Source organism: Larus michahellis, chromosome 10 (assembly GCF_964199755.1).
Source record: "Larus michahellis chromosome 10, bLarMic1.1, whole genome shotgun sequence".
In the NCBI taxonomy this organism is placed as follows: domain Eukaryota; kingdom Metazoa; phylum Chordata; class Aves; order Charadriiformes; family Laridae; genus Larus; species Larus michahellis.
Window position 1 is genome coordinate 21,640,954 of NC_133905.1, and position 24,977 is coordinate 21,665,930.

General features: G+C 39.9%; 1 protein-coding gene and 1 long non-coding RNA gene across 5 annotated transcripts in view; one reads left to right on the plus strand and one right to left on the minus strand.

Moving 5' to 3' along the window:
- Positions 1 to 325: 325 nt before the first annotated feature.
- Positions 326 to 24,977, minus strand: part of VGLL4 (vestigial like family member 4) — a 108,092-nt gene continuing 83,440 nt past the window's right edge. For all 4 annotated transcript variants that reach the window (XM_074602553.1, XM_074602554.1, XM_074602552.1 and 1 more), the window contains 3 exons: positions 8,380 to 8,602; positions 5,057 to 5,177; positions 326 to 3,164 (listed from right to left, as the gene is read on the minus strand). In XM_074602553.1, the coding sequence (XP_074458654.1) occupies positions 2,896 to 3,164; positions 5,057 to 5,177; positions 8,380 to 8,602 (613 nt within the window). In that variant the 3' untranslated portion in view covers positions 326 to 2,895. The remainder of the gene's footprint in view (positions 3,165 to 5,056; positions 5,178 to 8,379; positions 8,603 to 24,977) is intronic.
- On the plus strand, positions 9,918 to 17,838 carry LOC141749272 (uncharacterized). The gene is made up of 3 exons (XR_012589306.1): positions 9,918 to 10,706; positions 13,465 to 13,752; positions 16,393 to 17,838. It is a non-coding gene; the product is annotated as an uncharacterized LOC141749272 (long non-coding RNA).

Here is a 24,977-nt window from a genome sequence, read left to right on the forward strand (position 1 = left end):
TGCTTTTTTCATTTTGGAGACCCTACTGCATTCAGCGTTGAAATTCCTCCCCGGGCTCTTGCCTGGTTCACCAGCCTTCCTCAAAATGGGGTAATTAGCACACTTGTTTTTAAGGCTTAACCGTCTCCAGTCGCATGAATGAACGATGAGCTACCGCAGCGCTGCTCACCCCACAGGGGAGACCGTGGCTGCCCCCATTTGAGGTGCGGGGCTAAGGGCCGTGAAACACCGCGCTAGCAGCGGTTTGTTTCTGCTGCCAGCTTGCGAAGCAGAGGAAACCATTTCTGCTCCTACCGCGCGATAGAGAAGCGTACGGACACACCTGTGATTTAAGAGCACTTTATTGTTCTTTAAGGCTACTTTTAAGTACAAAAAAAAAAAAAAAAAAAGATGGCCTGCCAAACCTTTTTTTTTTCCAGGTGAAACAAGGCCACAAAAGCATGGTATATTACAGATTTACAAACACAGAGAGACTCTTTCAAACGGAACTGTAGATAACCCGGCTCTGTGAAGAAACTTCACCACGTCTCGTGATGGTGAGTTCAGTTTAGTTTCCTTCCGCCTCCCCCCAACCCTTTGGCTTCCGTTGACATTGTGTCTAATATATGTTTTACTGGACATAGCACATTAAATCTTTATTGCCCTCAAATCCATTTACCTATCTCAGATAAGTAAATGTAACCTTGTAAAACCGCTATTATCGAAAATATTAGCTTTAAAAACATTATCTTATTTGTGTTTACAAAGAAATATAGGAGTCACATTTTCCACAGAGTCCATCTACAGTATTAGTATTTTACTGTTATAATGCTCAGTAGCCCGTAGCAATAACAAACTAGTGGCTATTAATGCTAATGCAGTGTTCTCATAGAATAACTGTGTTCCTGCACTTTTACTGTATTACAGACAAATCTACAACAAAAAAAAGATCAACTTTTTTCTCCAAACAAAAAAAAATGAATGATTACAATAAAGGAAAGGGAAAAATTAAATAGCTACATATCATTAACAAATTAATTGTTCCTCAAAAAATACCTACAAATTTCTCTGTACATTCTTTACGCACAGCGTAACGATGGTCTTAAAGTTACCTATATAAAAAAGTGTTCTTTTAACAATCTTCCTACAGAGAGTAGGGTACTGAATGCCAAAGCAAGTAAGCGTTGACTACCCAGTAAGATGGTAGTGAAATGTGTAAAACTGGGGGCTTAGGTGTTTTTTTTTTTAATTTTTTTAAAGAAAATTGAGCAGCCACCTTCTCAACAAGAGTAAGAGCCAATCTCCCGATCTCTTTCTACCCTGCACCTTTTCCAAATTAAATAGCTTAACTTTAAAAAAAAAAAAAAAAAACAAACGTAAAATAAAAGCCACCATGGACCCAATACTGTAACACAGTCCATAATACATCACGTGTAGGTCATCTTCCAACTAGTTCTAACTTTCTACACTGAACCGATCATTTCAGGTAACCCAGTATAAAAAAAAAGCCCTAGTTGCAACTGTACTGGGAAGATGGAATGTATGGGGGAGAGCAGTTACACTTAACAAGAAGAAGAGAAGCTCTTAGTACTAGCACAGCTGTGGTTTTACGCCTGCCTCTACTGCCTAATTTCTAGTTAGTAGCTATTAATATAGCAAATGATAATAAATGCAGTAATACCTGTATAAAGTTTTCTAATGGAGGAATGTATGCTGCAACTTGGCACAGGCTTATGAATAAGCTTAAAAAAATTAAAGATCATATTTCACAAACTGTAACAATCTGTTGTCCAGCCAAGATACGTAACGGTAGCAGTTTCTGCAGCTAGTTAAAGGTGGATTACACAGACTTAGTGTTAGGAAGCAAATTCCCGCTGAGCAGACAGTGCTGCAGACAGAAACAATTACTCAGTCGTGCGCAAAGCTATAGCAACCTGTACCACGCATCGTATATCTCTAAACTGCGTCATTTGAGGCCTGTCCTGAGGCTGTCCTCGTTTGCTGGCTGCTACTAAAGTGAATATCAAATACAAATATCATAGAGTACAACTGTACCAGCAGTAAGTATATCTAGGATTGTTACTGACAAAAATAAACTAATTCTGAAGAAAAGCTAATAAGTATTATGATTCTTACTGTCTATACATTAATAGATACCAGCTATTTTTCATAAAACATGCATCGTTAAGCACTATTGAACCCTCCAACCTCAGCTCTATTCTAACAAACTGCAGTGTTTAGGAAAAAATGCCCGTGTTCTGTAAATTATGCAGTCCAGTTGCAAGCACTAAGCACCTGAAATCTAAAGAGAGAAAGACCTATAACCTGTATGAGACTTCCCCTTCCAAAGCTGTTTTGCTTTAAGAAAAATCAAACCGATAGAAATGTCATCCTTAAACCCTTTTTTCAGCAGTTTGCCCTCAAAATGTTAGCATCTTCCAGAAAGTTGCTATGCAACTTCAGTCCTCCTCCAATAGTGCAAATCATACATGACAGTTCTTTTCAAGTATATACATACAAAATTACTTCACAGAGGGAAAAAAAAAAAAAAAAAAGGCAATGTAAGCAAACCAGACAAATTCTAGTCTCAAGAAGCTAATACAAGCAGAAAGCATTTGGGTCAACCAACTAAGTGTAATGGCTTTTGTGGATTAGCGTGCATTATTTTTTTTAAGGGGCAGCAGATTTGCATCAGAGGTTTCTTTGGTAATTGAGGCAGGAAAAAAAGGATGCTACATCGTATGAATCTTTATGAAATAGTTCCTGCTATCATCTTTAAGGGCACCCTTTTACAAATAAAAAGTGAGTACACAAAAACATGTGTTGAAAACTAATCTCCCCTCCCCCAACACTATTTTAAGCACTGTTCAAAGCTCAGTCAAACCATGCAAATTCACAAACGTCACGGTCCTCTCTTCATGAGACTACAGAGGGCGAGTGATTATGATTGACCATGTGAGAGGAAGGGGAAGACTGGCCCCGCCGTGAGGCAGACTCGGGACTGCTGGAGACTCCGTCCTTCGCAGCTTTGATCTGAAGCCACGTATCCCCAAGTGCTTTGGCAAAGTGGTCGTCGACTGATCCTGTGATGGACACAGAGTTTGCCACTGGCTCAGGCTCCTTGTAATTCTTGCCAAGGCTCCGGCGGAAGTGCTCTTCCACCACTGGGTCACAGGCAGTGGTAGCTGGATGGGGAAAGGAAGCAGAAGAGGCGTTATTTGAGTGCAGAATCCTGGCACCAAGTACTGGATTCAGAACCTGCATTTTCTCCCCTTTTCCTATCATCTCAGCATAAAGCAAGACTTCTTCCCCGCCCCATTCACTAGCTGTTCTATAATGATGTAAAGAAGACGGAAGGAGTTAAAATGAAAAAAAGAAGTAATGAATGGCGTTAAACGTTTTTGCATTTCCGTGACCTGCACCAGGTAAGCATTTTATATATAATTATAGTTCTCCCTCAGGCTAGTAACAGCTACACCTCTGATTCTATGGAAACCCTCTCCCAAACAATCACACAGAACTTATATTTAGACTTTAATAGAATTAAAGATGGAAATGGTTCTTCACAATCGGCTCCCAAGCCTGCCCATACCAGTCAGATGTGAGGAGAGCCCATTCTAAATTACAGCATCCCAAAAGCTGCGCTCAGGGTTTCATCTTACTTGACATACTGGTGCTAGGAGCCAGTCAGAAAACTAAATGAATCATTACCTCTGCATTAGGTATGACAAGCACTAAAACGGTGCAATACTATTAGAAGAGGAACAAGGAACCTTAAAAGACAGATTTTGAATGATAATAGTGGTAATTCCTCAAGCTAAATATGAGAGAGTTGCAGTTTTACAATTCAGAAATGCTATCTATGTGTCCGAATGAGATTTATCTTTCAAAAATACTTAAAACTGTCGGGATCTGTGCCATTGTCCGTCAGGCTATAGAAAGGCTTCATTTGGTGCTAAAATAAATGTGTCATGCACAATGACCTCTTCAAGTGACAAGAGACAAGTATTTCCTGAGAACCTTTACCACTATTCCAAAGCCCATGTCAATACAGCTGGGGTCTCAAGGAAGAAGTTCTCCTTAGACAAGTAACAGCAGTTTTCCAGAAAACTTCCAACATCTTGGATCTTTACTGACTTTTTCTAAAAGTGTAACATATCCTCCAGGGTCTCACTGCAGCTTCTAATTCCAGTTTTCAACAAAATGTTGATCTTTTAAAGAAAAATATATAATCATCACCTTACTGTGGACTTTTAGGTTCCTACCTACGTCATACTGGTATTGTCATATTGACACATTCTGGTTGATGAAGCCTCACTGCCAGGGATGTTTGGAAATCCTGCGTGTTAAATCTCTGCATCAGCAGGTATGTGATTTGAAATGCATTTATTTGAAGTGTTTTCCCCCAGTCACACAGTGAGAGAAAGTGCAGAGAAACATCCCAAGGTTCCCCAGCAAGTACTGCATGAAAAGATTTCATGAAAAGTACTAATTGCACAGAAGGTAGAAAGCTAAAGCTCGCTGCCTGGGTTGCTATAGCAACTGCCCTCCAAAGCTTTTTGTGTTATCCGTGCAGAGAAAGGTGGAGGGTATGTGCTTTAGAACAGTATTTGTATCTACAGGAAAAGATTTTTGTGACTGCAGCTGAATCATAAACGTCTACTGACTACTGAAAGACTGGGGAAACTACAGCTTCTAAAATAAGAGCATGGCTGGATGCACTGGCCCTGTCTGCTGTTTGTCAGTTAGACTAAAATAAACATGACGACTTATTTGTCTGTGTGAGGTGTTTGCTTTTTTAAAGAAGCTTTTCGCAACAAGAAGAAAGAACAGCTCTCTCCGCCCCTGATTTTGAACTGGTATTTTCTACTGGGGCTTAGGATCGATGGTTAGAAAGAGTGCGGAGGGGATCTGTGCTAGCCTGTCCCTGGGTAGACAGGATACAAAGAGGTGTCCATTGTTTCACCTCCTTTTATTCCTGTTAATACACCAGTGCCTACACAGTTAAGCTTAGTAAGACGGTTTTGTTCTCCTCAAATTCTAATCAGGCAGTTAAGTGCACAAACATGTAACTTACTGCTAGAGGGTCTTCTGTAGGCAGGCATTGCTGAACCGCAGCCACTGTGAGCAATGGGACAATGAGAGAGGTTACAGTTCCGGTTGTTCGCAGAAGCACATGTGATTACGGATGGACGGTTCTAATATGGAAGAAAAAAAGAAAGCTGTCACTCACTAAGGCCATTAGCCCAAGCCACATTAGCAGCAGTTCATTGCATAATCACTTGAGATGTACAAACACTGAACTGAATCCCAGCAGTGAAATAACCCATAAACTGTCCAATTCAATAAAGGATATTAAACCCCAAAATATTCAGCTATTATTTCTCTGACTGATTAAAAAAACCCACATTGCATTTCCATAATAGTTCTTAGTTATTTAAGTGGCAAGCAGCCATACAGAAAAAGGGCAGTATAAAAGCAAATCATTAAAAGCATTAATGTGATTTTACAGTGACTGTTTCAACTTCACAGGCAATACATATGCAGAACTAAACGTCAACACATGAAATACTTGTTTCATTCTATGTCCATGTATCCTCCTGATTCCAGCACTCACAAGAGCTTTAAAAATTTTACAGGTATTTGTCATCTTAGTGTTAACCAAATTTTAATGGCATAATTTTTCATTCAGAAGTTAAGCTTTCCTGACCTGAATAATTCTGTATTCTGTACTTCAGCCACAAAACAATAAGCCCATAAAATGTAAAATTTGAAGAGCTCCTGAGCCAGTCTTGACCGCAAGTACTTTCCTGTTGTAATTAATCTGCCTTTCTAGCACTACTTGATAAACATCATCCTTTTTCATTCTCAACACATGCAAATTCCCCAGAACATCTACTCACATAATCTTAATTCCACAACATATACTTCCTACTAAGTATAAACATAAAATACTCTTCTTAAAGTTGTTTACTATGGAAATGTTACATTGAAACAAAGCCTTAGGAGAATGAATGTCCCAGTTTCTCCAGGTGGCTGAACGGAAATAACATGGGTATTGGGAGTATTTTTGCTTTCCATCTTTGGTATGTTTTATGATGCAAGGAGTCCATTTTGCTATATTCAATGCAAGTTAATGGTTAAGTGTCCAAAAGATTAACATAACTGAGGTAATTAACACAGTTCTAATTTCTTGTCCATTTTACAAATCTGTGCAGCGAACCCACAAAAATCACTATACAGAGTCAACAAGGAAGGAAATGGTTTTCATTATTTAGTGGTACTTTAGTCTAGACAGAGTAAGAGCAAGACCAAAGTAAAAGAGATGAGCTTTCCAGGGGAGGTTTAACACTATTTGTCTAGACACAATGGGAATCATCCTATTTACATCTTTCTTACTTTTTTTTACTTTGCTGTCAGTGCAGTGAAGAAAAAAAGTGAATTATTTGATTTTTCTGTAAGCAGTTCACATGTGGAAGTATTTATTTTCTTTTTCATAGGGGCCAAGATATGTGCATCTATGAAGCGGTTTTTGAGGTGTGTATATAAGCTTATGTCTTAACAAGAGTATTTTAGACATGCAAGAGGTGGGAAGGAGAGAAAGAGAGAGAAAGAGAGATAATAAAAAAAGCTTGTCTCAAGAATGCATGTACCAACATCACAAAGGATCTGAGAGGCAGGATAAGGCATCTTACAGAATCCCCTGCTGTGGTTCTGTGTGTACAGGTGCACTGAGCAGACTATACATATTTGCATGAAAATGTTGAGATAAGCTGAGAATTTAGTAACAGCGACTAGAGCAGCTGAATAACCCTATGCTGCCAAAATAACAAGGTATTTTTTTCCCACCTCTTTATTAGAAACAGAGTAAGATGAAATCCCATTCAACATGTTAAGGGTAAAAAAAAAAAACCCAAACCAACAAATCATCAAACTTGGGTTTCTTATTTTCAATATGCTTTTTCCTTTGTATGATTTCTACTGAGCGCTCTTAGCAAGGTCTTACCTCAACATCCTATTTTCCCAAGAAAACAGATTGTAATCTAGCTCAAAATGTCAGAGATAACAAAAGAGAAAGGAATCTGGTAATGGGCAACAGGAATCAGCCCAAGTCAAACACACCAAAATAGACGAGTGTCAGTGGTGTTAGCTGCTAAGCTGAGACGCAGCAGTAGTACTATCAAAGGGCAGCAGTGTCGTCAGTGGAAGCCTGTCCCTTCCTCCTCTGTCATCACTGAACGCCGAGAGCAAAGAAGAGCCGTTCTGCACAGAACAATAACTCTGCAATCTGCGTGCCAAATGATGCAAGATATCAGCAACTAGTGTAAAAGCTAGGCGTTTTGGCATAGCAAAATGTAAGACTAGCATACATAGCCAACCACCGTGAAAATCTACACAGCAGATGTAAAGTATATGGCTCCAGTGAAAAGCAGCTTTCATAAACTGCATATGAAAAATCCCAACCTCTGAAAGATCATCCACTTAAAGTGTTTACCCTTTGTAGGGCATCACAGTAGGGGAAGGAAGGAAGGAAGGAAGGACAAGCTTGGGTACGTGGGCCAGTTTAATTTCTCAACACTGCAGCTCATCACAACTCAATTATCTTGCTTTGTCTCTCCACTTGCGAGAGGGATAAAAGTGAGCCTGACATATAAGAAAATGGTTATTGTATAAACTGCATAGAGGTGGCTCATCTTCAGCAGTTCTGAAGGAAAACAACTAAAAAGACAGCAAGCCAAAACCAAATCAAACACCACCCCCCACTCCAGTATATGGAAATAAACTATAAAATAATAAAAAATCATTACTTCGCTTTAGGAGAAGTCATTATGAAGTAGTGATACAACATTGCTCTGAACAATGCAATGAATGCTTTTGGCTGGCTAAAACAACCAAGGTCGTTCCAGCTTCTTTCACCTGGAAATCTCAGTGCAAACTTGCACCTCTTCTTCAGCAGTCCCGCAGAAGAGAGCCAGGACAGAGGGGAGGGAAGCACGCACTGATGGCCAAGAGGAGCACAGATGAATAACCTCTTTACCTGTGAACCGCATTAGTTATTGCCTAGCAGATGCTGGAGCCTCGCTCAAGCACCCAGCAACTCAGTCTTTGCATTCTCAATTAAAACACGTGCATTCACAAGCTTAGTAAAGCATCATGAAAAGCACGAAGGCTGAGAGATCTGTGACAGATACATTTAAACATCGGCAATTTATTCACATTAAACACAATGAGCTGTGACATGCATTGTGCATTTTTAAAATACATTTTGCCTGAAGAATAGTATTGCCTACCTATTGTAACCCAAAATACGTCCTGCTTACATCTGGGAAGTCCTCATTGTGTCTACAGCAAGGACTCCTAAAACCACCCAGAATTTCTTGTCAACCTAGATGCCAGTACCTGCTGCCGTTCCACGGAAGTCAGTGTAGGTGTGATGCCAACTGTTCGGGTTGCATCCATGCTGTTTTTGGTCAGTGCTAGAGGTTGATCCATGGTCAAGCTTGGGATTGAGGCATACACGTGATTGGTGTGAAGGCTCATTGTTGGGGCAGCAGCCCTCTCTATTGGGCTGCGACTCCTCTCTCTGTGCTCCTTCCGATAATCTCCATTGGCAGTCTTGTTTCTAATACATGAAACAGAAAAAAGTCAAAGGACTTACTATTGTTACAAGCTATAATCAGATATGCAACATTAAATGCCTTTAAGAAACATGAGGCAATGCATTTTGCTTGGTTGTGAGGAGGGCTATAGAATCCCTCAGTGAGGTATCCCTGGTCTATCCAGCCACCTTGCCTCAAAGATAAGCCAAAAATTTACATTTGCAAGCTCTGGCAGCCAACATTTGTTTCTTCAGACACTTATCTAAGCGTAGCAAGTAAAGTAACAACTGATCATGTTTTGTTAAGATCAGACACCTCCTCATTTAACATACTATTAATCCCACTCTGTCTCCTAACACTGCAATATTCTCTAAGCATTGCTGAAGCCCAAGAAAAGTTTATTTTACTCAAAAGACATGGGTTGATATCAGCAAAATGCAGCAAGTCACAGCAGGAAGCAAAATTGTCAGATCAGAAAATGAAGGAAAAGCAAACTACATTGCACTTATCTCAGAATCATTTAATTACAACTGTTCTTTCAAAGAATAATTTCCAACTACTACCAAACAGTTAGTCTCAGTCGATGTACTCATATAATTAGCCTATCATTCACTGCAATTAAAATAATACTGATTTTGTACTTAAGTATGAGATATTTCAGTTTCCATATAGCAATAAAATCGTCATTGAAAGCAAATGAGTGAATCAAAGGATAGGTACTTCATTCATACTGGTGAAGGCAGTCATTCCTAACCATTGCCCAGGTAAGCATGGGTATGGTTGGCAGCCTGGAACATACCAGTATGGTAAGAGTTAACACGCTGCCATCCCTAGTGCCTCAGTGTGAAGCAGCAAGCTCAGTCTATCTTTCACATAAGAGCGAGCTGAGGAAAAAGCTGGTTCTACGGAAAATACATTTTGTCTTCAGAAGACTCTTGAAGTAATAATGAAGTGTCCTGTATGTCCTGTGTACGAGTGGGTAAAATCCATTTATGAGGTGGTTTTCCCCCCCTTTTTGAAGTGTATCATAGCAAACTGATATGCAGGAGCCATCTTTAGAAATGCTCTGATGAATATTAGGCAGATATAGAAAAGGAACAGAAAAATGTTTTTTGTAATACTGGAAATTAAGGTGCACAAATAGTATACAATATTCAAATAAGTTGCAACTCCAAGAAGCTACTGCCTACTTCAGCGTCTGAGAAAGTCTCTCAAAAAAGCAATGCTAACAGCTGAGGGGAAAAAATAAGCCCTGCCAAAAAGGGAAAATAAGGAACCCCAAAGCTTATCAACAAAAATGCTATAGAAAAACCTTCTAGATTTATATAAATGAAATAATTACTTAAGAGTTATCTAATGGTTACGTGCTGGTTTTATGTTAGTTAAAAACAGACAATATTACTGTCTTGATTTCTCCATATCATCTAAAATCAAAGCAGCACTGGTGTTCACATTCACTCTCCGACACCACAGCAGTACCTCCCTCTGTTCACACACACACGCTGGTGCATCGTAATGGGTTGGCCCCACGCTCCTGACCTGGTGTGGGCATGCAGCCGTGCCAGCAGCCCCCAGCAGAACCTGAATCCCCCCATACTGGCTGCAGGGATGCCCTGCCATAACCCTGCCCTGGGAGTCAGGGCTGGTCCCTGCGTTGCACAGCATTTGTTTAAGTACCTTTTCAGACCATGTAAACTTTTAGCCTTGACAGCATCCTGTGGCAATGTATTCCACAGTATAAACTACATGGTTTGTTAAGTACCTTTTCTTCACGAGCTCCTTTTGCTTCTTTTTCACCTAAAATCTAATGGTGTAGTCTGTTATTGCCCTAGTTCTTGTATTAGGAGAGAGAGAAAGCCATCGCTCCCTGCTTATCATCTTCATGTCACTCCTGAGTTCATCTCTCTGTTCAACAACTTTTTTCTCCAGGTGCTTCTTTTTTCAAATAAAAACTGTTCCATAAGTTTGTCATCCTTGTGGCCCCTTCTCATGCAAGAGCTAGAAAAGCTATAATCTTTCTTGAAATGAGGGAGCAGACCTCTGCTGTATTCAGGAACAGGACCTGTGCTGAACTCATCACAAGTCTTCAGTGCTATTCTTCAGCCTGCTCCAGAGTCACTTGGTTGTGTAAGTTCGAAATCTACTATTGAATTAAAACTCAACTAATTTATCACATTACAAGTTAGGGTTAATACGGTACCAGGCAACCAGTGACTTGAGAACCTCGGGACACAGCTTATTCTCTATGCCAAATTCCCTTGACATGCTTGTGAGGGAACAACCAACAGAGTAACAATAAAATTTCTAACTGTTCAGACCGCCCTCCCCCCCTGCCGGCTCTGCCCCTCCACCTATTGCTTCTCCCTTTTAACTAATTACAAATTAGTAGTTGCAGATTAGCAGAATCAACCATAAAATCTAACCTTTAAGGTTTCACATCTGGTCCTCAAGATGTTCTCTGAAAATCATGTGTTTCTTGAATCCTTCTTTATAGGCCAGATTTAGACCCAATAAAGCAGCACTCAAACCACCAGGAAATACATTCTCACAGTGCTACATTTCGATCTTTTGCCAGCTTTGGTACCATTTCAATTCACAAGCCGACTTTGCAGTATCAGCATTCAGAAGAAAGAAGTTTAGAATTGCATTGCTCTGAGCTAATGACTGATGCAAATGTGTGACTTAATGGCAGCACAACAGACTCTATATTTAAAGTACAGTAGCCTCATCTTGAATTACAGTACTGAAACAGCTACTGAGCACGACAAACTAATCCTTCACCACCCCTTAGGAAGCAAGCATGGAACTTCATAAATAGCCTTTGCAGACTGTTTTTGTACCTGGACATCAGCCATTAGATAGCCTGGGAAATAATAACATGAAAAGACATTGCTAAAAAACATTGTTCAAGTGATCAAGGCAATGCCGTGTAGAGATGGCTCATTCTTCCTGCTGCAATGCAGTATCTTTGGTGGCTGCAAGCCAAAATCTTAGTTTTCAACTAAATATTATCTGGTCTACTACAATTTAAATAGCCATTTGAAGGCTGCAACATCATGTACAGCTCCAGCAGATTCCTACTTTTCACTGCCTCAAAGAAAAAAAAACAAACCCCGTTCAGAATTATTATATTTTGTTTTAATAAACACAAGTTGATTTTCAAAGGAAAAACTTTGTTTCCTCCACCAAAAATACTTGTAAAATTAAACAAAAAAATGCAGCTACACCAGTTGTTTCAGGTTTTTTTCTTAGAACTTAGTGCTGCATTTATGGGGGGAGGGAGGGGAGCAGGGCTCTCAAAAGTAAGCAGTGGTGAACGAACTTACTGAAATTCCCAAGCAAAAAAAATATTTCCATTTTACATAACAGCATCTACTTCACTTATCATCACTTTACACAAAAAGTCACAGACCTAAATATTGGTGAACTGGTAGTTTTGTTGAAAAAAAAAAATTTTAAAAATTGAACTTTTCTGCAAAGATTTTTGGAAGAAGGGACCAATAAACAGTCTGAGGCCAGGAAGCACAGCACAGCAGGCAGACCTTCCCTAAAGATACCTAAAATTATTGAGTTATCTCAGTAATCTCAGCAGACCACACCCCTCGCCCTTTCTGTAGGCAAATAATTCCCTCTTCCTAAATTAGAATAACTTCTCTTCCGGGCAGAGGACAGTTTACACTCCACTCCTCAAAAATCCTCTCCTGAATTCATCTACCTTCAACTCTATGGTCTTAGCAAAAAATGAAAAATACCTGAAGCTTTTACTTCCACATCAGATATTATTTTTTCTGAGCCCAGCTAAAAATTTTACAGCACTGTGCAGAATAGTAACATGATAGCTCTGCCCTTGCAAAAATATACCAGCACTTCTGTGTCCCTCCTATTTAAATATAAATAGCAAATCCTACAGACATCTGACTCCACTTGTAAAACAATTGTACATAACATTATTTATAGAGTATTCATCAATTTCATATCATGAAATAATTTTAGTTTAAAATGTAACTTTAAAAATAATTTTCTATTAGCAACTGAAAGTTTGTTACCATTTTTAAAAATTATTATTATTCAGAGAAATCATTCTTCTTTTGGTATTAGATGCTTTCTCTTGAAAGGGCAATCCAAATTCCATGTCTTTGAAGATAATTTTATTTTACTAAAGTGAATTAGCATAAAAATTCCACATGCACTGAACAGGTACAGAGATGCATCTCTTAGTTCAAACATAAGGGCAGAAAATTACAAAGAAGAATTTCTGACCATGTTTGAAAAATAATTTAAGACTATATACTACAAATAAATCCATCTGTCCAAACAGCTTTACCAACCCTCAACACCACTTTGTCTTAGAAATCAGCATATGTAACTCTGGACTCCAGCGGTGAATATGCCAGCGCATCTCCACTGGCTTAAAGAATAGCTAGCAATTAATATCGGTGGGAACCCGAGCAAACATCAGGCAGCGGGACGCTATTACATCAGCCATACCCATCACCCTTTACTTCCCCCCTTCTAACAGAGGTATTCAAGCTACTTGCAGGTTTGTTTTACCAAAATTATACATGATTCCAACCTTAAATTCATTTCTCCAATGCTTGAAAAACAGACATTGTTTTCCATGTTTCTCCCCAATGAATCATAACTGAGGCTCCAGCACTTACCAAGCATCATGTGCTCAGATGGATGTCATACCAAAACCACACACATCCTGACTGTTAGCTGAAAGTCTGCTTCAGTTTGGTTCTAAATAATGTTTGTTAATTGAAAGCACTGTTTCAGTCCTCCTCAAGAACCAGTTCAAAGGTAGCTAAAATGCATTGTTCTTAATATTATTTTTTTTTGGTCATACACCCTTTAAATGCGGCTGTTCTGTTCCCTGGCACAGAGTGGCGGTAATTCACACTCATCCTACAGGAACAGACTAACGCTGCCAGCTGCTTAAGAAAAAGGAAAAAAAAGAGGCCCACCGAAGGGGACAGTTTTGCTTGCACTCACTTCCAGCCTGCAGATCCTTAAGGAACAGATGCCAAAAGTATTACTGTACCTCCCAGTGAAGAAATCACAGACGTTTCACACTCCCTTTGGCAGAAAGAGAACTCTAACTTGAAATGGTTGTACTGTAGGAGCGTGTTTCACTTGCAGAACTTAACAGTGCTTTTAAATTTTTTATCAGGTAAGATGTTTTCTTTATACAAACACAATGCATAATATTGCCTAAGAGTAAACTTTCATTTGTGTAACCTAATTCAGATATGATTTTAGTATTTTCAGCATCTTTAAAATATTAGTTTTCTAACATCTTTTACTGTATTTATTCACAAACTCTTAAGTCTGAAAGAGGACAGCTGCTTTTGTTAAAGACTACTTAAGGATTTATAATCCATTGATACAAAATATCTTCTCCACATGATGGGGATAATTTCCTGCAAAAGTACTTACTTGCATACATTAATTTTATTACTGTGAGGTGGGAAAACAAGAATTCAAGGCGACATTTCAAAAACACGGTGATATATATCCAGAGGGAAAAATGCTACGTTTCACTTACTCAGAATTTTGTAAGCAATCCAAATTCACTAAAAAAACCCCAAACAAAACCTGAAAGTATTAGCAGTTTGCTCTTTGAGTGTCAGCCAATTATTTGAAGTATTCATAACATGAAAAAATACTCCAAACAGCCCAATACATTCTTCAGACCACATCTACTTTGAATGGCTGCCACCTAAATACATAACCCTTTTTCATCCCATTTTACTAGCTTTATGCTTCCCTGTTTCTTTGAGTAGCCTTTTCCTTTTATGGCGTAGTACTCCATCTCAAAAAGCTTTCAAGTAAGCAACTTGCAAGAGATTACTGTTTTTGCAAGAATCCACAGAATCTGGACATCTGATACGGTTTCCTGAGAAAGATAAAGAATGACCGCCCTTTTTGTCATTGCTGTTATTTAAACATTATTTGTACAGTATATTCCCCCGGCAGGACACTTTTTGGACAAACTAAAGATCACGTTCAGACAAATGCACAGATAAAACTGACGACTGATCTCCCATTAACGCCTTTCTTGAAGCAGCACTACAGCAGCTCTGCCTCCTGCTGTGGTTCTGGAGGGCTCCAGAAACTTTGCTGGCCAGCCAGCTACAAAGCGGTTCTTTAACCCAGGGCTGTAGCTGGCAAATCCGCCATTTCTTCCCCCATTCAAGTGTGGCTAACAAGGAAAGAAGCAGGTGGCCAAGTCTTCACTTTCTGCCTCAGGCTAGAAACAACTCAGCAAAGGCACCCAGCGCTTTTAAGCACTGCTTCAAAGGTTCTCCAACCACCGATAATTAAACTTAACTCTTCCCAGAAAAGAGCTTTTGTTCTATTTAATTTTTCAACTTGAGCATCAGGCCCAGTTTGGAGAACTGAGCACCTTATTTACACAAGTTCTTTCAGAGCCAGAAGTACCGGTGCACCAACCATACCTGTTTTCCCCTGCTCTCTCCACTCCTCTCTAATCAGAATTCTGCACTTCCTTCCCTTAAAATATTTCAATTCATGAATTTTTTTTTTACAGTTTAACGCTACAGCCAATGGGAATACCTTTGAGATGAGATGACCCTTTCATTCAATAAAACCGTTGAAAACATACTAACATGAAATAGGATAATCTTACATATAAACAAACATAGGTCACACTTTCTACATTTATCCTCACCAAAACAAGATTTGCAGAGATTAAATCTTGGACGAGATAGTTACTTGCAAATGTAATCAACCAGGAGAACAGATTTCACAGTAAAAGAAATAAATTCCTAATAAGCTGTGAAATGCATAAAGGAGTGTCCCATTACTGCCTGCACCAAGCAAAAATATTCAGATACAGAAGAGCTTCCCTTCCTGAAGGCTTAATATTCACAAGTATGAAAGAATGCAAGAGAACCGCATGATGTAAGACCTCAGTCAAAAGCCAAACCCACAAAACTGAAATCTAAATCTAATGTACAGTAAAATCAATTAACACAATCTCAGATCCTACTTACATTTTCTCACAGGAATTTTTTTTTTTTTAATGTTTGGCCATCTTTTCTCCAACACTCATAGGATTGCTTTGAAAGGTAGCACTGGTTGCTTTACAATGGTAATCAATCATTCCATCCATAAGTAAAACTCTCGGATTTATTAAATGAAAAATTGTGTCACTGCTGGAACACATGCATAAACATACAATCCAGAAATGATGACAAAGTTACCTTACCGCAATAGGTACAGACTGCAGGTTGCCTGTAAAAATCAAAACCTGTAATTCAACTTTACCAAAAAAAAAAAAAAAAAAAAAAAGAAAAAACAGAAATTACCCCAGAACCTCTGCTCACTAATTCCTCTGCTCTGCATTTCTACTGCCCGCTCACTCAACTCCAGACCTCCTACATTTAGGTTCTCATTTTGTGTGGTACACCTGATGGCTCATTTCACAGTACCGTAATTTTTTTAAGAGGTTTTATGTGAGGCCATACCTGAGATGTAAACTACAAAATTTTAACATATAATAAATAGCGGGAAAAATTCTGAAATGGTAACTGATCTCAATAATTCTGCTGAGGTAACTGCAAATATGAATTAGTTTGTTAGGAAAACTAAATAAATTTAAAAAAAAAAAAAACACTAACGTCTCAAAAAGTAGAGCTGGAATATTTCAGTATTACCACAATAACTAGTGTCTAGGTATAACTGGACATTGCAGTAATTATAAAAGTTTCCTAAAACACACTATAATTTCTGGAGCGTAACCATAAGCTCACTTCATCTCTTCAAAATTTTGTTTAACTATATCTAGGTGGAAACCAACAGCTGAGTACAACTCCCATCAGCTCTGACTGAGTTTTCAAGGACTGTGGACAAAAACTATTCATCCTCCTGCCAATCACATTAGCCAAAGAGGAGAGACTTTTTGGTCCTCTAACCTGCACGGCAGTGTCATTGGCTTCCCTGTTCTAACTACAGTCTAACAGCCCATCAGAGGAACAGCACGTTTCTTGGAAAGGAGGAGATGTAACCAAACCTTTAAGATTTACCTGGTTCAGACACCTCCCTGTAACTCTCTCTTCAAAGAATGACAGTAGCCTTTGAAGATCCTGCACAAAACCCTAGAAAAATGCATAAGTGAAGAACTACTACTGACAACTGTGAAGACGGAAAGACAGAAGATGTGAACGTTTCAGAAGCCGAAGAAGGCTCTGTGGAGGATGTGGTCTGTCTTTGGAAGACGCTGCTACTACAGTTACCGTACTTTTTATGGAAGATAGTTTCACTAGAACTGCAAAACTCAGACATACCAATGCACACCTGAAACTCAATCCTATGGTTGCCAGTCAGGACCCAGAACGAAGGTTTTATTTCTAGCTCAAAAGTAAACTATATAGAAGTCAACATACCATCTGGGTGCTTGAAGGCACAATAACCTTATTCTGAGAAAGTCAAATGAAGCCGGTGAAATAGAGCGGAGCCTGCCAATGTTCACATCTGGAGAGTGAGTCAGGCTACTGCATATATTGGGATGAACAGAACATGGTCTAGAAAGGCAAGTCACTGCTGGAATGGAAACTAAAAATATCCATGCATAAGTCTGAACTGTTTCATGTCTATAAGGCACTTTGAATTGTTTGAAGGGGGAAAACATCCAGAAAAGCAAATGATAAAAAATGACGTTAAAGGGACACTCCAAACTTTCCCTAAAATTTCTAACAAGCGGAAGGAAAATTTGACAGTATAAGGAAAGAGCGAAGAAACTTCCATGAAAACAGCTAGAAGGTCAGAGGGGTTACTGAAAAGATTCAGAGGCAGCTATAAAATGATTAATTTGTACCCACAACTGTAGTGCCCACCCAAACACCTCTAGCAGACATTTCCTCTTATGTTTTACCAATTCGTGTGCTGGGTCACGTGCAGCTTTTATAATTCAGCCATATTAACATCCTTTTGAAGTCAAACTTGGCACATGCAACAAACCTTTTATACTGACTCACTGGAAAATACTGTAAAAACTATTTATGATCATACAGAGAAAACTACGGGCCAATGTCAGGAGAAAGCTTGCACATAAAATAGATGCAGCAGTGGGTCATGTCCTAGTGCAACAAGATTAGCCACATACATGTGTGCTCAATATTGCCAGGGTACATCAGTCTGTTCTGCAGGCTCTGGGAAAACTTGGTGGTGTTGAAACTCAGTGGTGAAACTGTGCAGAACTGTTAGAGGAAATAAAAAATGGCAGTTACATTTTCTTACAGTATTTTCTGGGTTGTTCTTTAAATATTTTGTACTTTTTTATTTTGAAAAAATGCTTTCATTCATCACTCAACGACTGTCATGCAACTATTTTTGTAGAAGTGGGTACCAGCTTAAGTCAGTCTATGAACCCCAAATTCTCAAAAGTTTATGGGATTTTATTTAGTTCAATCACATAAAAGACTACATATCAGGTAGAATCTTACAGTAGAGGAGCAGATTCATCATTTTCTTCAAATAGATGATGTGGGACATAAAAGATTTCAACAACATGAGAATGGCAGTTTTATTTAGTAAGAGTTTTAACGACACAAGCCAGTCTCTGAAAAAAAAGGTTACAGTGCTAGAATCATCTGTGTCAAATTGTCAGGAGATGGGATTACACAGTTTTCTTTTCCAAGTTCAACGGTTCTTAAGAGAAAGAGGGAAAAGGGTCTGGATCATTAAAGTTTACAAATTATGGTCACTATCCATCAGATACACAATGTAACATTAGTTGATGTGAGGCAGGAAAAGCTGAGAAAGTACATCAATTCACTTTCAGACAAATTTTAAAAATTCTAAAAAAAGACAGGCCTTAGACCTTAAGACTGGGAACAGTGTTCAAATAACTGGTTTTAAGAAATGGTATTTTTTTCATGGACTGTTTTATATGAGGAGTAAACATTTCATTGAAAGTTTATTAAAACTGTTTGTAATTGCTAATAAAATCTGAATTACTGAAACCCCTAAAAGTACTACAAATACAATAACAGCTTCATTATATTTTGCACAACTACTCATACCAACTTAGTAAAGTAATTCCTTTGAAAAGCTGATAACCAAACCAACCACAGCAGAAGCAGTTAAGTGTGTTTGAAAAGGCGCTTCTGCAGTTACGGCACCCAAGTTAACCATCAAATTCCACAATCAACAGTATCCTCTCACAGAAACTTCTGGTTTAAGGGAGACTTTGGTTAGAAAAGCAAGTCACAAGCAGAAATGTCTGGGGATTAAATAAATCAGACTTTTTTTTAAAAGTCTGTTTTATGAACACTAAAACGTACTGATTAAAAATGTGACAAAAAGATGTGGGAAGCCTCATTGCTTATCATTCAGATAGCAAGAAGTCAGCCACGTCCATACAGCTCAAACAAAACAACTCTGGCAGACAAGGACTTTAAAGAGAGGACTTTGACAGCAACACAGGAATCGACCTTAACTTGACTGTAATGTGCGACTCCTCCATTATTTACAGTAACTGTACATCTGTGCCACATTAAAGACTACATGAAGCAGTAATTGGAGTGTGGCTGAGGCTTCTCCCCAGATGTTTTGGGGAGTTTTTCTCATGGCTTACCAAACCCGTCCCTCCCGGGCACCCTGTGCTCGCTTCGGTGCCACCGAAGGGGCGACATCCAAGTCCCCTACACAGGCAGCCCTGCAGGTACCACCAGCCAACAAACAGGCTCTGCTTTCTATGTTCACATTCCAGGGTATTTTAGGAACAATATTTACATTGTGAATGAGAAATCTTGGAGAGCTGCTGAGCTGCAGAGTTTGTTTACAGCGTTTGCAGAGTTATGTAAGAAATTTAAAGGAGGCCTCGATTTCAGTCAGGCAGTATGGCCATGGGTATCTAATTTAGTCAACATCCCAGCAACTACAAAGCACAGCGGATGCCAGCAACATTTTCCACTGGGGGAAGCGGTCAAATAACTGAGGTCAAAACCTTTCAGGCTTCAATGGCGGCAAACCCCTTTTATTTCCCTTGTCAATTTTTCTTTCGGGATAAATCCTCAAAGAAAACCATACCCACCCCCTTCCCAGGCGCGGGGGCCGCCGGGCGAGGCCCGGTGCTAACCTCGGGGTAAGCATGGCCGGGGCGGAGGAGGGCGGCCGCCTCCGCCTTCCCCCCCGGCCCGCCCGGGGCCTCACCAGCCCGGCGAGCGGCTGAGGCGCAGAGCGCGGCCCCGCCGCCTCGTCACGATAAGAGTCCCCCAGCCGCGCCGCGCCGCCCGCCCCCCCCGACCCCCCTCAGCGCCGCCATCTTCCCGCGGGGAGCCGGCCGGTGCCGCAGGGGGCTCCTCGGCGCCCGCCCCACGGCATTTTTTTGGGAATCATTAGGAAGAAGGCCACCGCACGCTCGTTTCCCCTCCATTTCTTCACGCCCCCCTTCAGAGGGGAGACGGGGGAAGGCTGGCTACCGGTCAGGGCGCTTGTTGGAAAGGTAAAGATGGCCACGGATGGTCAGAAACAGCCAGAGGAATACTTTTCCCCTTTCGACACTACGAAATAACGCCATGGATTCAGAGTTGGCACTCGGCAATTTTGCAGGAAGGAGTTAAAGCCAGTTTGCGTGTTTTCGCAGCGCGTTACAGCATGAGGGAAAATGAAAGGAGACTGTCCAGGCCAGCACTTCCAGTCTGGGGAAAGAAATTTACTTATTCAACTAGAAATTAATGTAACATTTTATTCCAAATCTTACCCTTATAGAGTCATTGTCTATAGCAACCGTGTCCATAACATTCTAATTCTCAAGAGCGCAACTTTCTAGCAAATGGTACATCTGTCAAACTGCAGGAAACATCTGGGAAAATGGTTAAATAAAAAGAAGTGAGATTAAACCTTTGTTTCCATATGGTTAGGATATACATCTAGAATATGTTTGTAAATGTTACTGGTTGTTTTCTTGCCTCTTGCTTAGCTATCAGACTTTCCGGTTGGTGCTGAATTTCACCCCAGTGCAGGGAGATGATAATTTCGGCAATGTAAAATTCCCCTTCAACAAAAATAAAGAGTGAATGAAATGACACAAAAATGGGTAAAAAGCCGAGACCGGGGCAGGAGGGACTGGTGGCCTGTGGGCCTCCTTGTCACCTCCCGCCAGCGGGCGATGCGTCGTGCCGGTGGTGACGCTGCTCCGCAGGGATGACACAGCTTTGTCCGTCCTACGGAAGGTTTATGTTCCTTTACAAAAGAAGGAAAATGAAAGTGGAAAATATTACCTCAAAGCAGAATTCTGGAGCTAGCTAACGAAACCTTTCTGTTTGCAAGTGGAGACACCTGAACTAACATTGCCTGATTTCTCAAGTGCTTAAACATATACCCAAATTTTAACAGATCAGGACTTCCTGGGAAGGACTGATAAGCTGTCAATCAATTTTTAGCTGTGAAACTGTTCATAACAAGCATTTCACATGTGCTCAGCTACACTCTCCTGAGCTGAAAGGGACTTGAGTACTTTCTATCATTCCCCCTTGGATAAGAACTTCTGCAAAACCCAGTGTTAAATATTAACTCAGATACATTTGCTCTTTGAAGTCCCTCTCTGAAGGTTCAATTTAGTGTACATTTGTTGGAAACAATTTAAGAATAATTTTATGTAGTGCATGATCTCCATTAATAAATGAGAAAATATATCTGATTGATCTGGTCCATCATTCAAGCAATGCATACAAGGAAAGACAAAAAAAATTAGGAAAGGCATTTCGAAACCTGCTCTGTAATCCTTTGTCCGCTGTAATCAACAAGAGCCACATTGTACCAGTTCCACTGGCAGCACAGAGGATTTCAGCTTCAACAGGACTGCTTTGAAAACACCAGGTTAATCCTAAAATACTTCAAAGGCATATTCGTGCCAAGAGAACTGAGTGAAGATGCCTGCAAGCAAATGAGAGACATTTTGGGTGTTCCAAGTGGTGTGTGTTGGGGTTTTTTTTTCAATTCTAATTTGTCACAATAAAATGACAGTGTAAACATATTTCTTAATACCACATGAAATCTGGAACCAAAAAAGCAGTAGTTAGCAGCGAAGAACTTTTTCTGAAAACTCCCACGCTACCTCTGCAACCCAGTTCTAAATCTTTTCAAGCCCTGCTTGGAGCTGGAGCCAGCCTCCACCACAATGGGGACCTGACTTTCTGCAGAACATTTCCACCCTGCATTCTCAGCTGGGGTAAGGGAACGGTCCAGAGGAAGGTGACGGAGTCGTCCTCTAATAAGGAGCGTGAATACTTCCAATTTTACTCAAAATTCCTTGCTTTGAGCTACTACAAGCTTGAAGCGGACACAGCTGGCCCTGCTTCAGGCAGGAGGTTGGAAGAAAGGACTTCCTCCAGCCTGTTCTAACCTGAACTGATGCTCTTCAAATCCAGGTAACTTTCAGGACAGCTTAAGACAGATTTTTTTTTAAAAGGGTGCCAGGGTAATTTCTATTACAGTGTCATTAAAGCAAGCAAACTCCATTGGATATTCATGGTAAGAAAAACTTAGGATATACGGCAGCTTCCAAACTCCACGAATCTAGGCTGGCTTTACCAGATTTGCCATGATTCTTCACTGGAAGAAAAGTGAAGACACAACCTAGAATCTGAAACAGGGTCTTACGGTGATATCCAAAACTAAGTATCATTCTGTGCAATACACGTTAAGCTGCATTATTCATATGCAGACCTTTCTTTTATTACAAGAAAAAGCCAGATTATATATTCACACAAATCAAGAGATGATTATTCCTCAGACATCTACCTAGCAGCTGCAAATGTTTGCCGTAAGATTATTTTCATACAGAAATCAATTTTCATTGCAATCCTAATGCTACCAAACCAAATGGGAATTGTGACAAAGAGACTGAGGGGAAAATATTCCATTCACCAGCCTGCTTGTCCCAAGCCAAAAATGCTAACTTTCAGCCTGATGTACTCGACAAGCAAACAAAATGATTCCATGATTCCATAATTCTATGAAACGTAACAGTCCCTTCCAATACAAACTCAAGTGGTCAGTTGCATATATAATTTTACCAGTAACACAAAATCCGAATCCTTTTGAAGATGTCAGTGACATCAATTCACTTTAAGGTTAAATATGGTGATTTGATCCCACAATTTGCTAGCTCACAAACTATTTTTAAAATTGCTACGCCGCAACTATACAGTATTAGGCCACCACTCTTCCTTTGCCCAAAAGCAGTTAAGAGTCACATATTTGCTAGTTCCTACTAAAAATCAGAGAGGCAAAACCAGCCCAGTGTAATTTCTTAAAAAAAAAAAAAAAAAAAGAAAAGAAAAAAAAAAGAAAACTTAAAATGTTGCGCTCTTGGCATTTACTCGTTTTCTTTGCTACTTGGCAAACAAAATGCCATGAGCAGAAACTCCTCCGCTCCCTGCGCAGGCTCCTAGGGCAGCGCTGCCGCCCGCTGGGAAAAGGCTGATGTCAGCTCTGCAGAGCTCCCTGCCAGGAGAAGGAGGCCTTTGTTTTCAGCTGAACTGTGAAAATGAGAAAATGCCTCCAGCCTGACAAACAAGAAACCCACATAACACAGGTCAGGCCCAAGACCTTTGCTTAAAGGTACAACACACTTCATTCACGTGCCCCTTACATCACAATGCCCACATAGAGGTAATTTTACACAGGAGTTGCCATGAAATGCTAAATTCACCTTGGAAATATAACAAAGCAGCTTCGTTTGTTAAGAAAGACTGGTATAGCTCTCCAGCCACTTTACCCATACATAAAGCGCTTGTAATTCTTACATAAATCAAGCTCCTAATTACTCCTCTGTAAATCAAGGTGATTTTAGTGAAGTCATACGAAAACAAAGGCATGTTTCAACTTGAGGCTTAAAACAGGCTTGCCTCTCCTTTACAAAGCACCAGAAAATAAAGTACGGTACAAAAAGCACATTTACTTCAGCAAGATTATACTTTAGCAAATGCATTTTAAGCAAAATGTTGAGGGCCATACAAGGAAGCATGAAACACAAATGAAGGAACTTCATATTACAGTGCCTAGGTTTTAATTTGGGGTGGAAGTATTCATTTTTCCCAAGTGAGGAGCTTATGGGTGTAATCTCTGTGACCACAACAATACAGAAGCTGTATAAATACAGTGTGCTGCCCTAAGGCAGGCAGGCAGTTTCACATCCTGATTTTTAAAAATTAACCACAAGGTTTCAAGTATATTTCATTATCCTAAAGCTGAGAATTATCTCCTCTGAAAATCAGAGCCCTTGATAAATTGTTCTTTGCACAGGAATTCCATTACATATTTTAGAAACCCGGTAGGATTGCCAGGGCATTTGATTCACTCTGCTCCAGAGACTGTACTCCAATAGCTATGTTTTTCCATGATAAAAGTAAACATATCCAAGTATAACTCAACCTAATCAAAGAAGATACATCAGGGAGTTACACCTGAACAGGGAATATCTCAAAGCATTCAATTTCCAAACAAAAGGCTGGCATCAGGGGATTGCCACTAAAATATCCAAAGCATTTAAATGGATGCATGCCCACTGAAGCACGGTGACTGAGATGCTAGGCTGCTGGTACCTAAGAGTTAACGTCCAGTTGCTAACAAAAGGTTCTACCATTTATAATGAACCGCAGCACACAATTCTTGTCCTATTTAATTACGTTTCCAACCACAATATGCTGGTGTTAAGAGGATGAATATACAACTGCTTCACAGTTCTACCAATGCAATCACAGAGACCCAAATGTCTGAACAAGAGCTGCTCGTGGTTATAAAGACTTCTGTCTTCCAGGCACTGACTTCCAAATGAGAAAGATTTCCCCACTGGGACATTTAGAACAACTGAAGACGTTCAGGCCGAGGAGTATGGATTTAAACACCGCTACATGGCAAAGGCGTGCAGTCTGTAGCCCTAACTGATATTGACTGGGGCAGCTATGCCCAGTTTTTGTGTCATCGACTCTTTTGTCCTATGCTTTCAGGGGACTTTGTCCCAAAAAGTTCAAAACACATAGACTCTGAACTTCACCTTTAGAGTCCAAATCACAAAAATGTCTTTCCTATAGCCAAAGATATCATGCTGTCTAGTCTCCACATTACGCTCCACATCTCCTATCGATTTGGTTTTCTAAATTAAATGTTGCCAAACTTGCGCTCCTAGAACCTCCAAGTCACTACAACATGACTGCCATTATTGTGTTCCATAAAATACTTCCCTCAAATCTACTGTCTTCTCTCTAGTGTGAACAAGTCAAGCTTCTGCAACATACTTCCCACCTCCAAAACAAAATTTTTAGGGCAGTTCCACAAAGTTTGAGTAATCCATTTCTATCGTTAAACCCGAACATCATAATGCGAAAAACAGGGAAAGTATGAAAAACATTAAAAAAAATAACC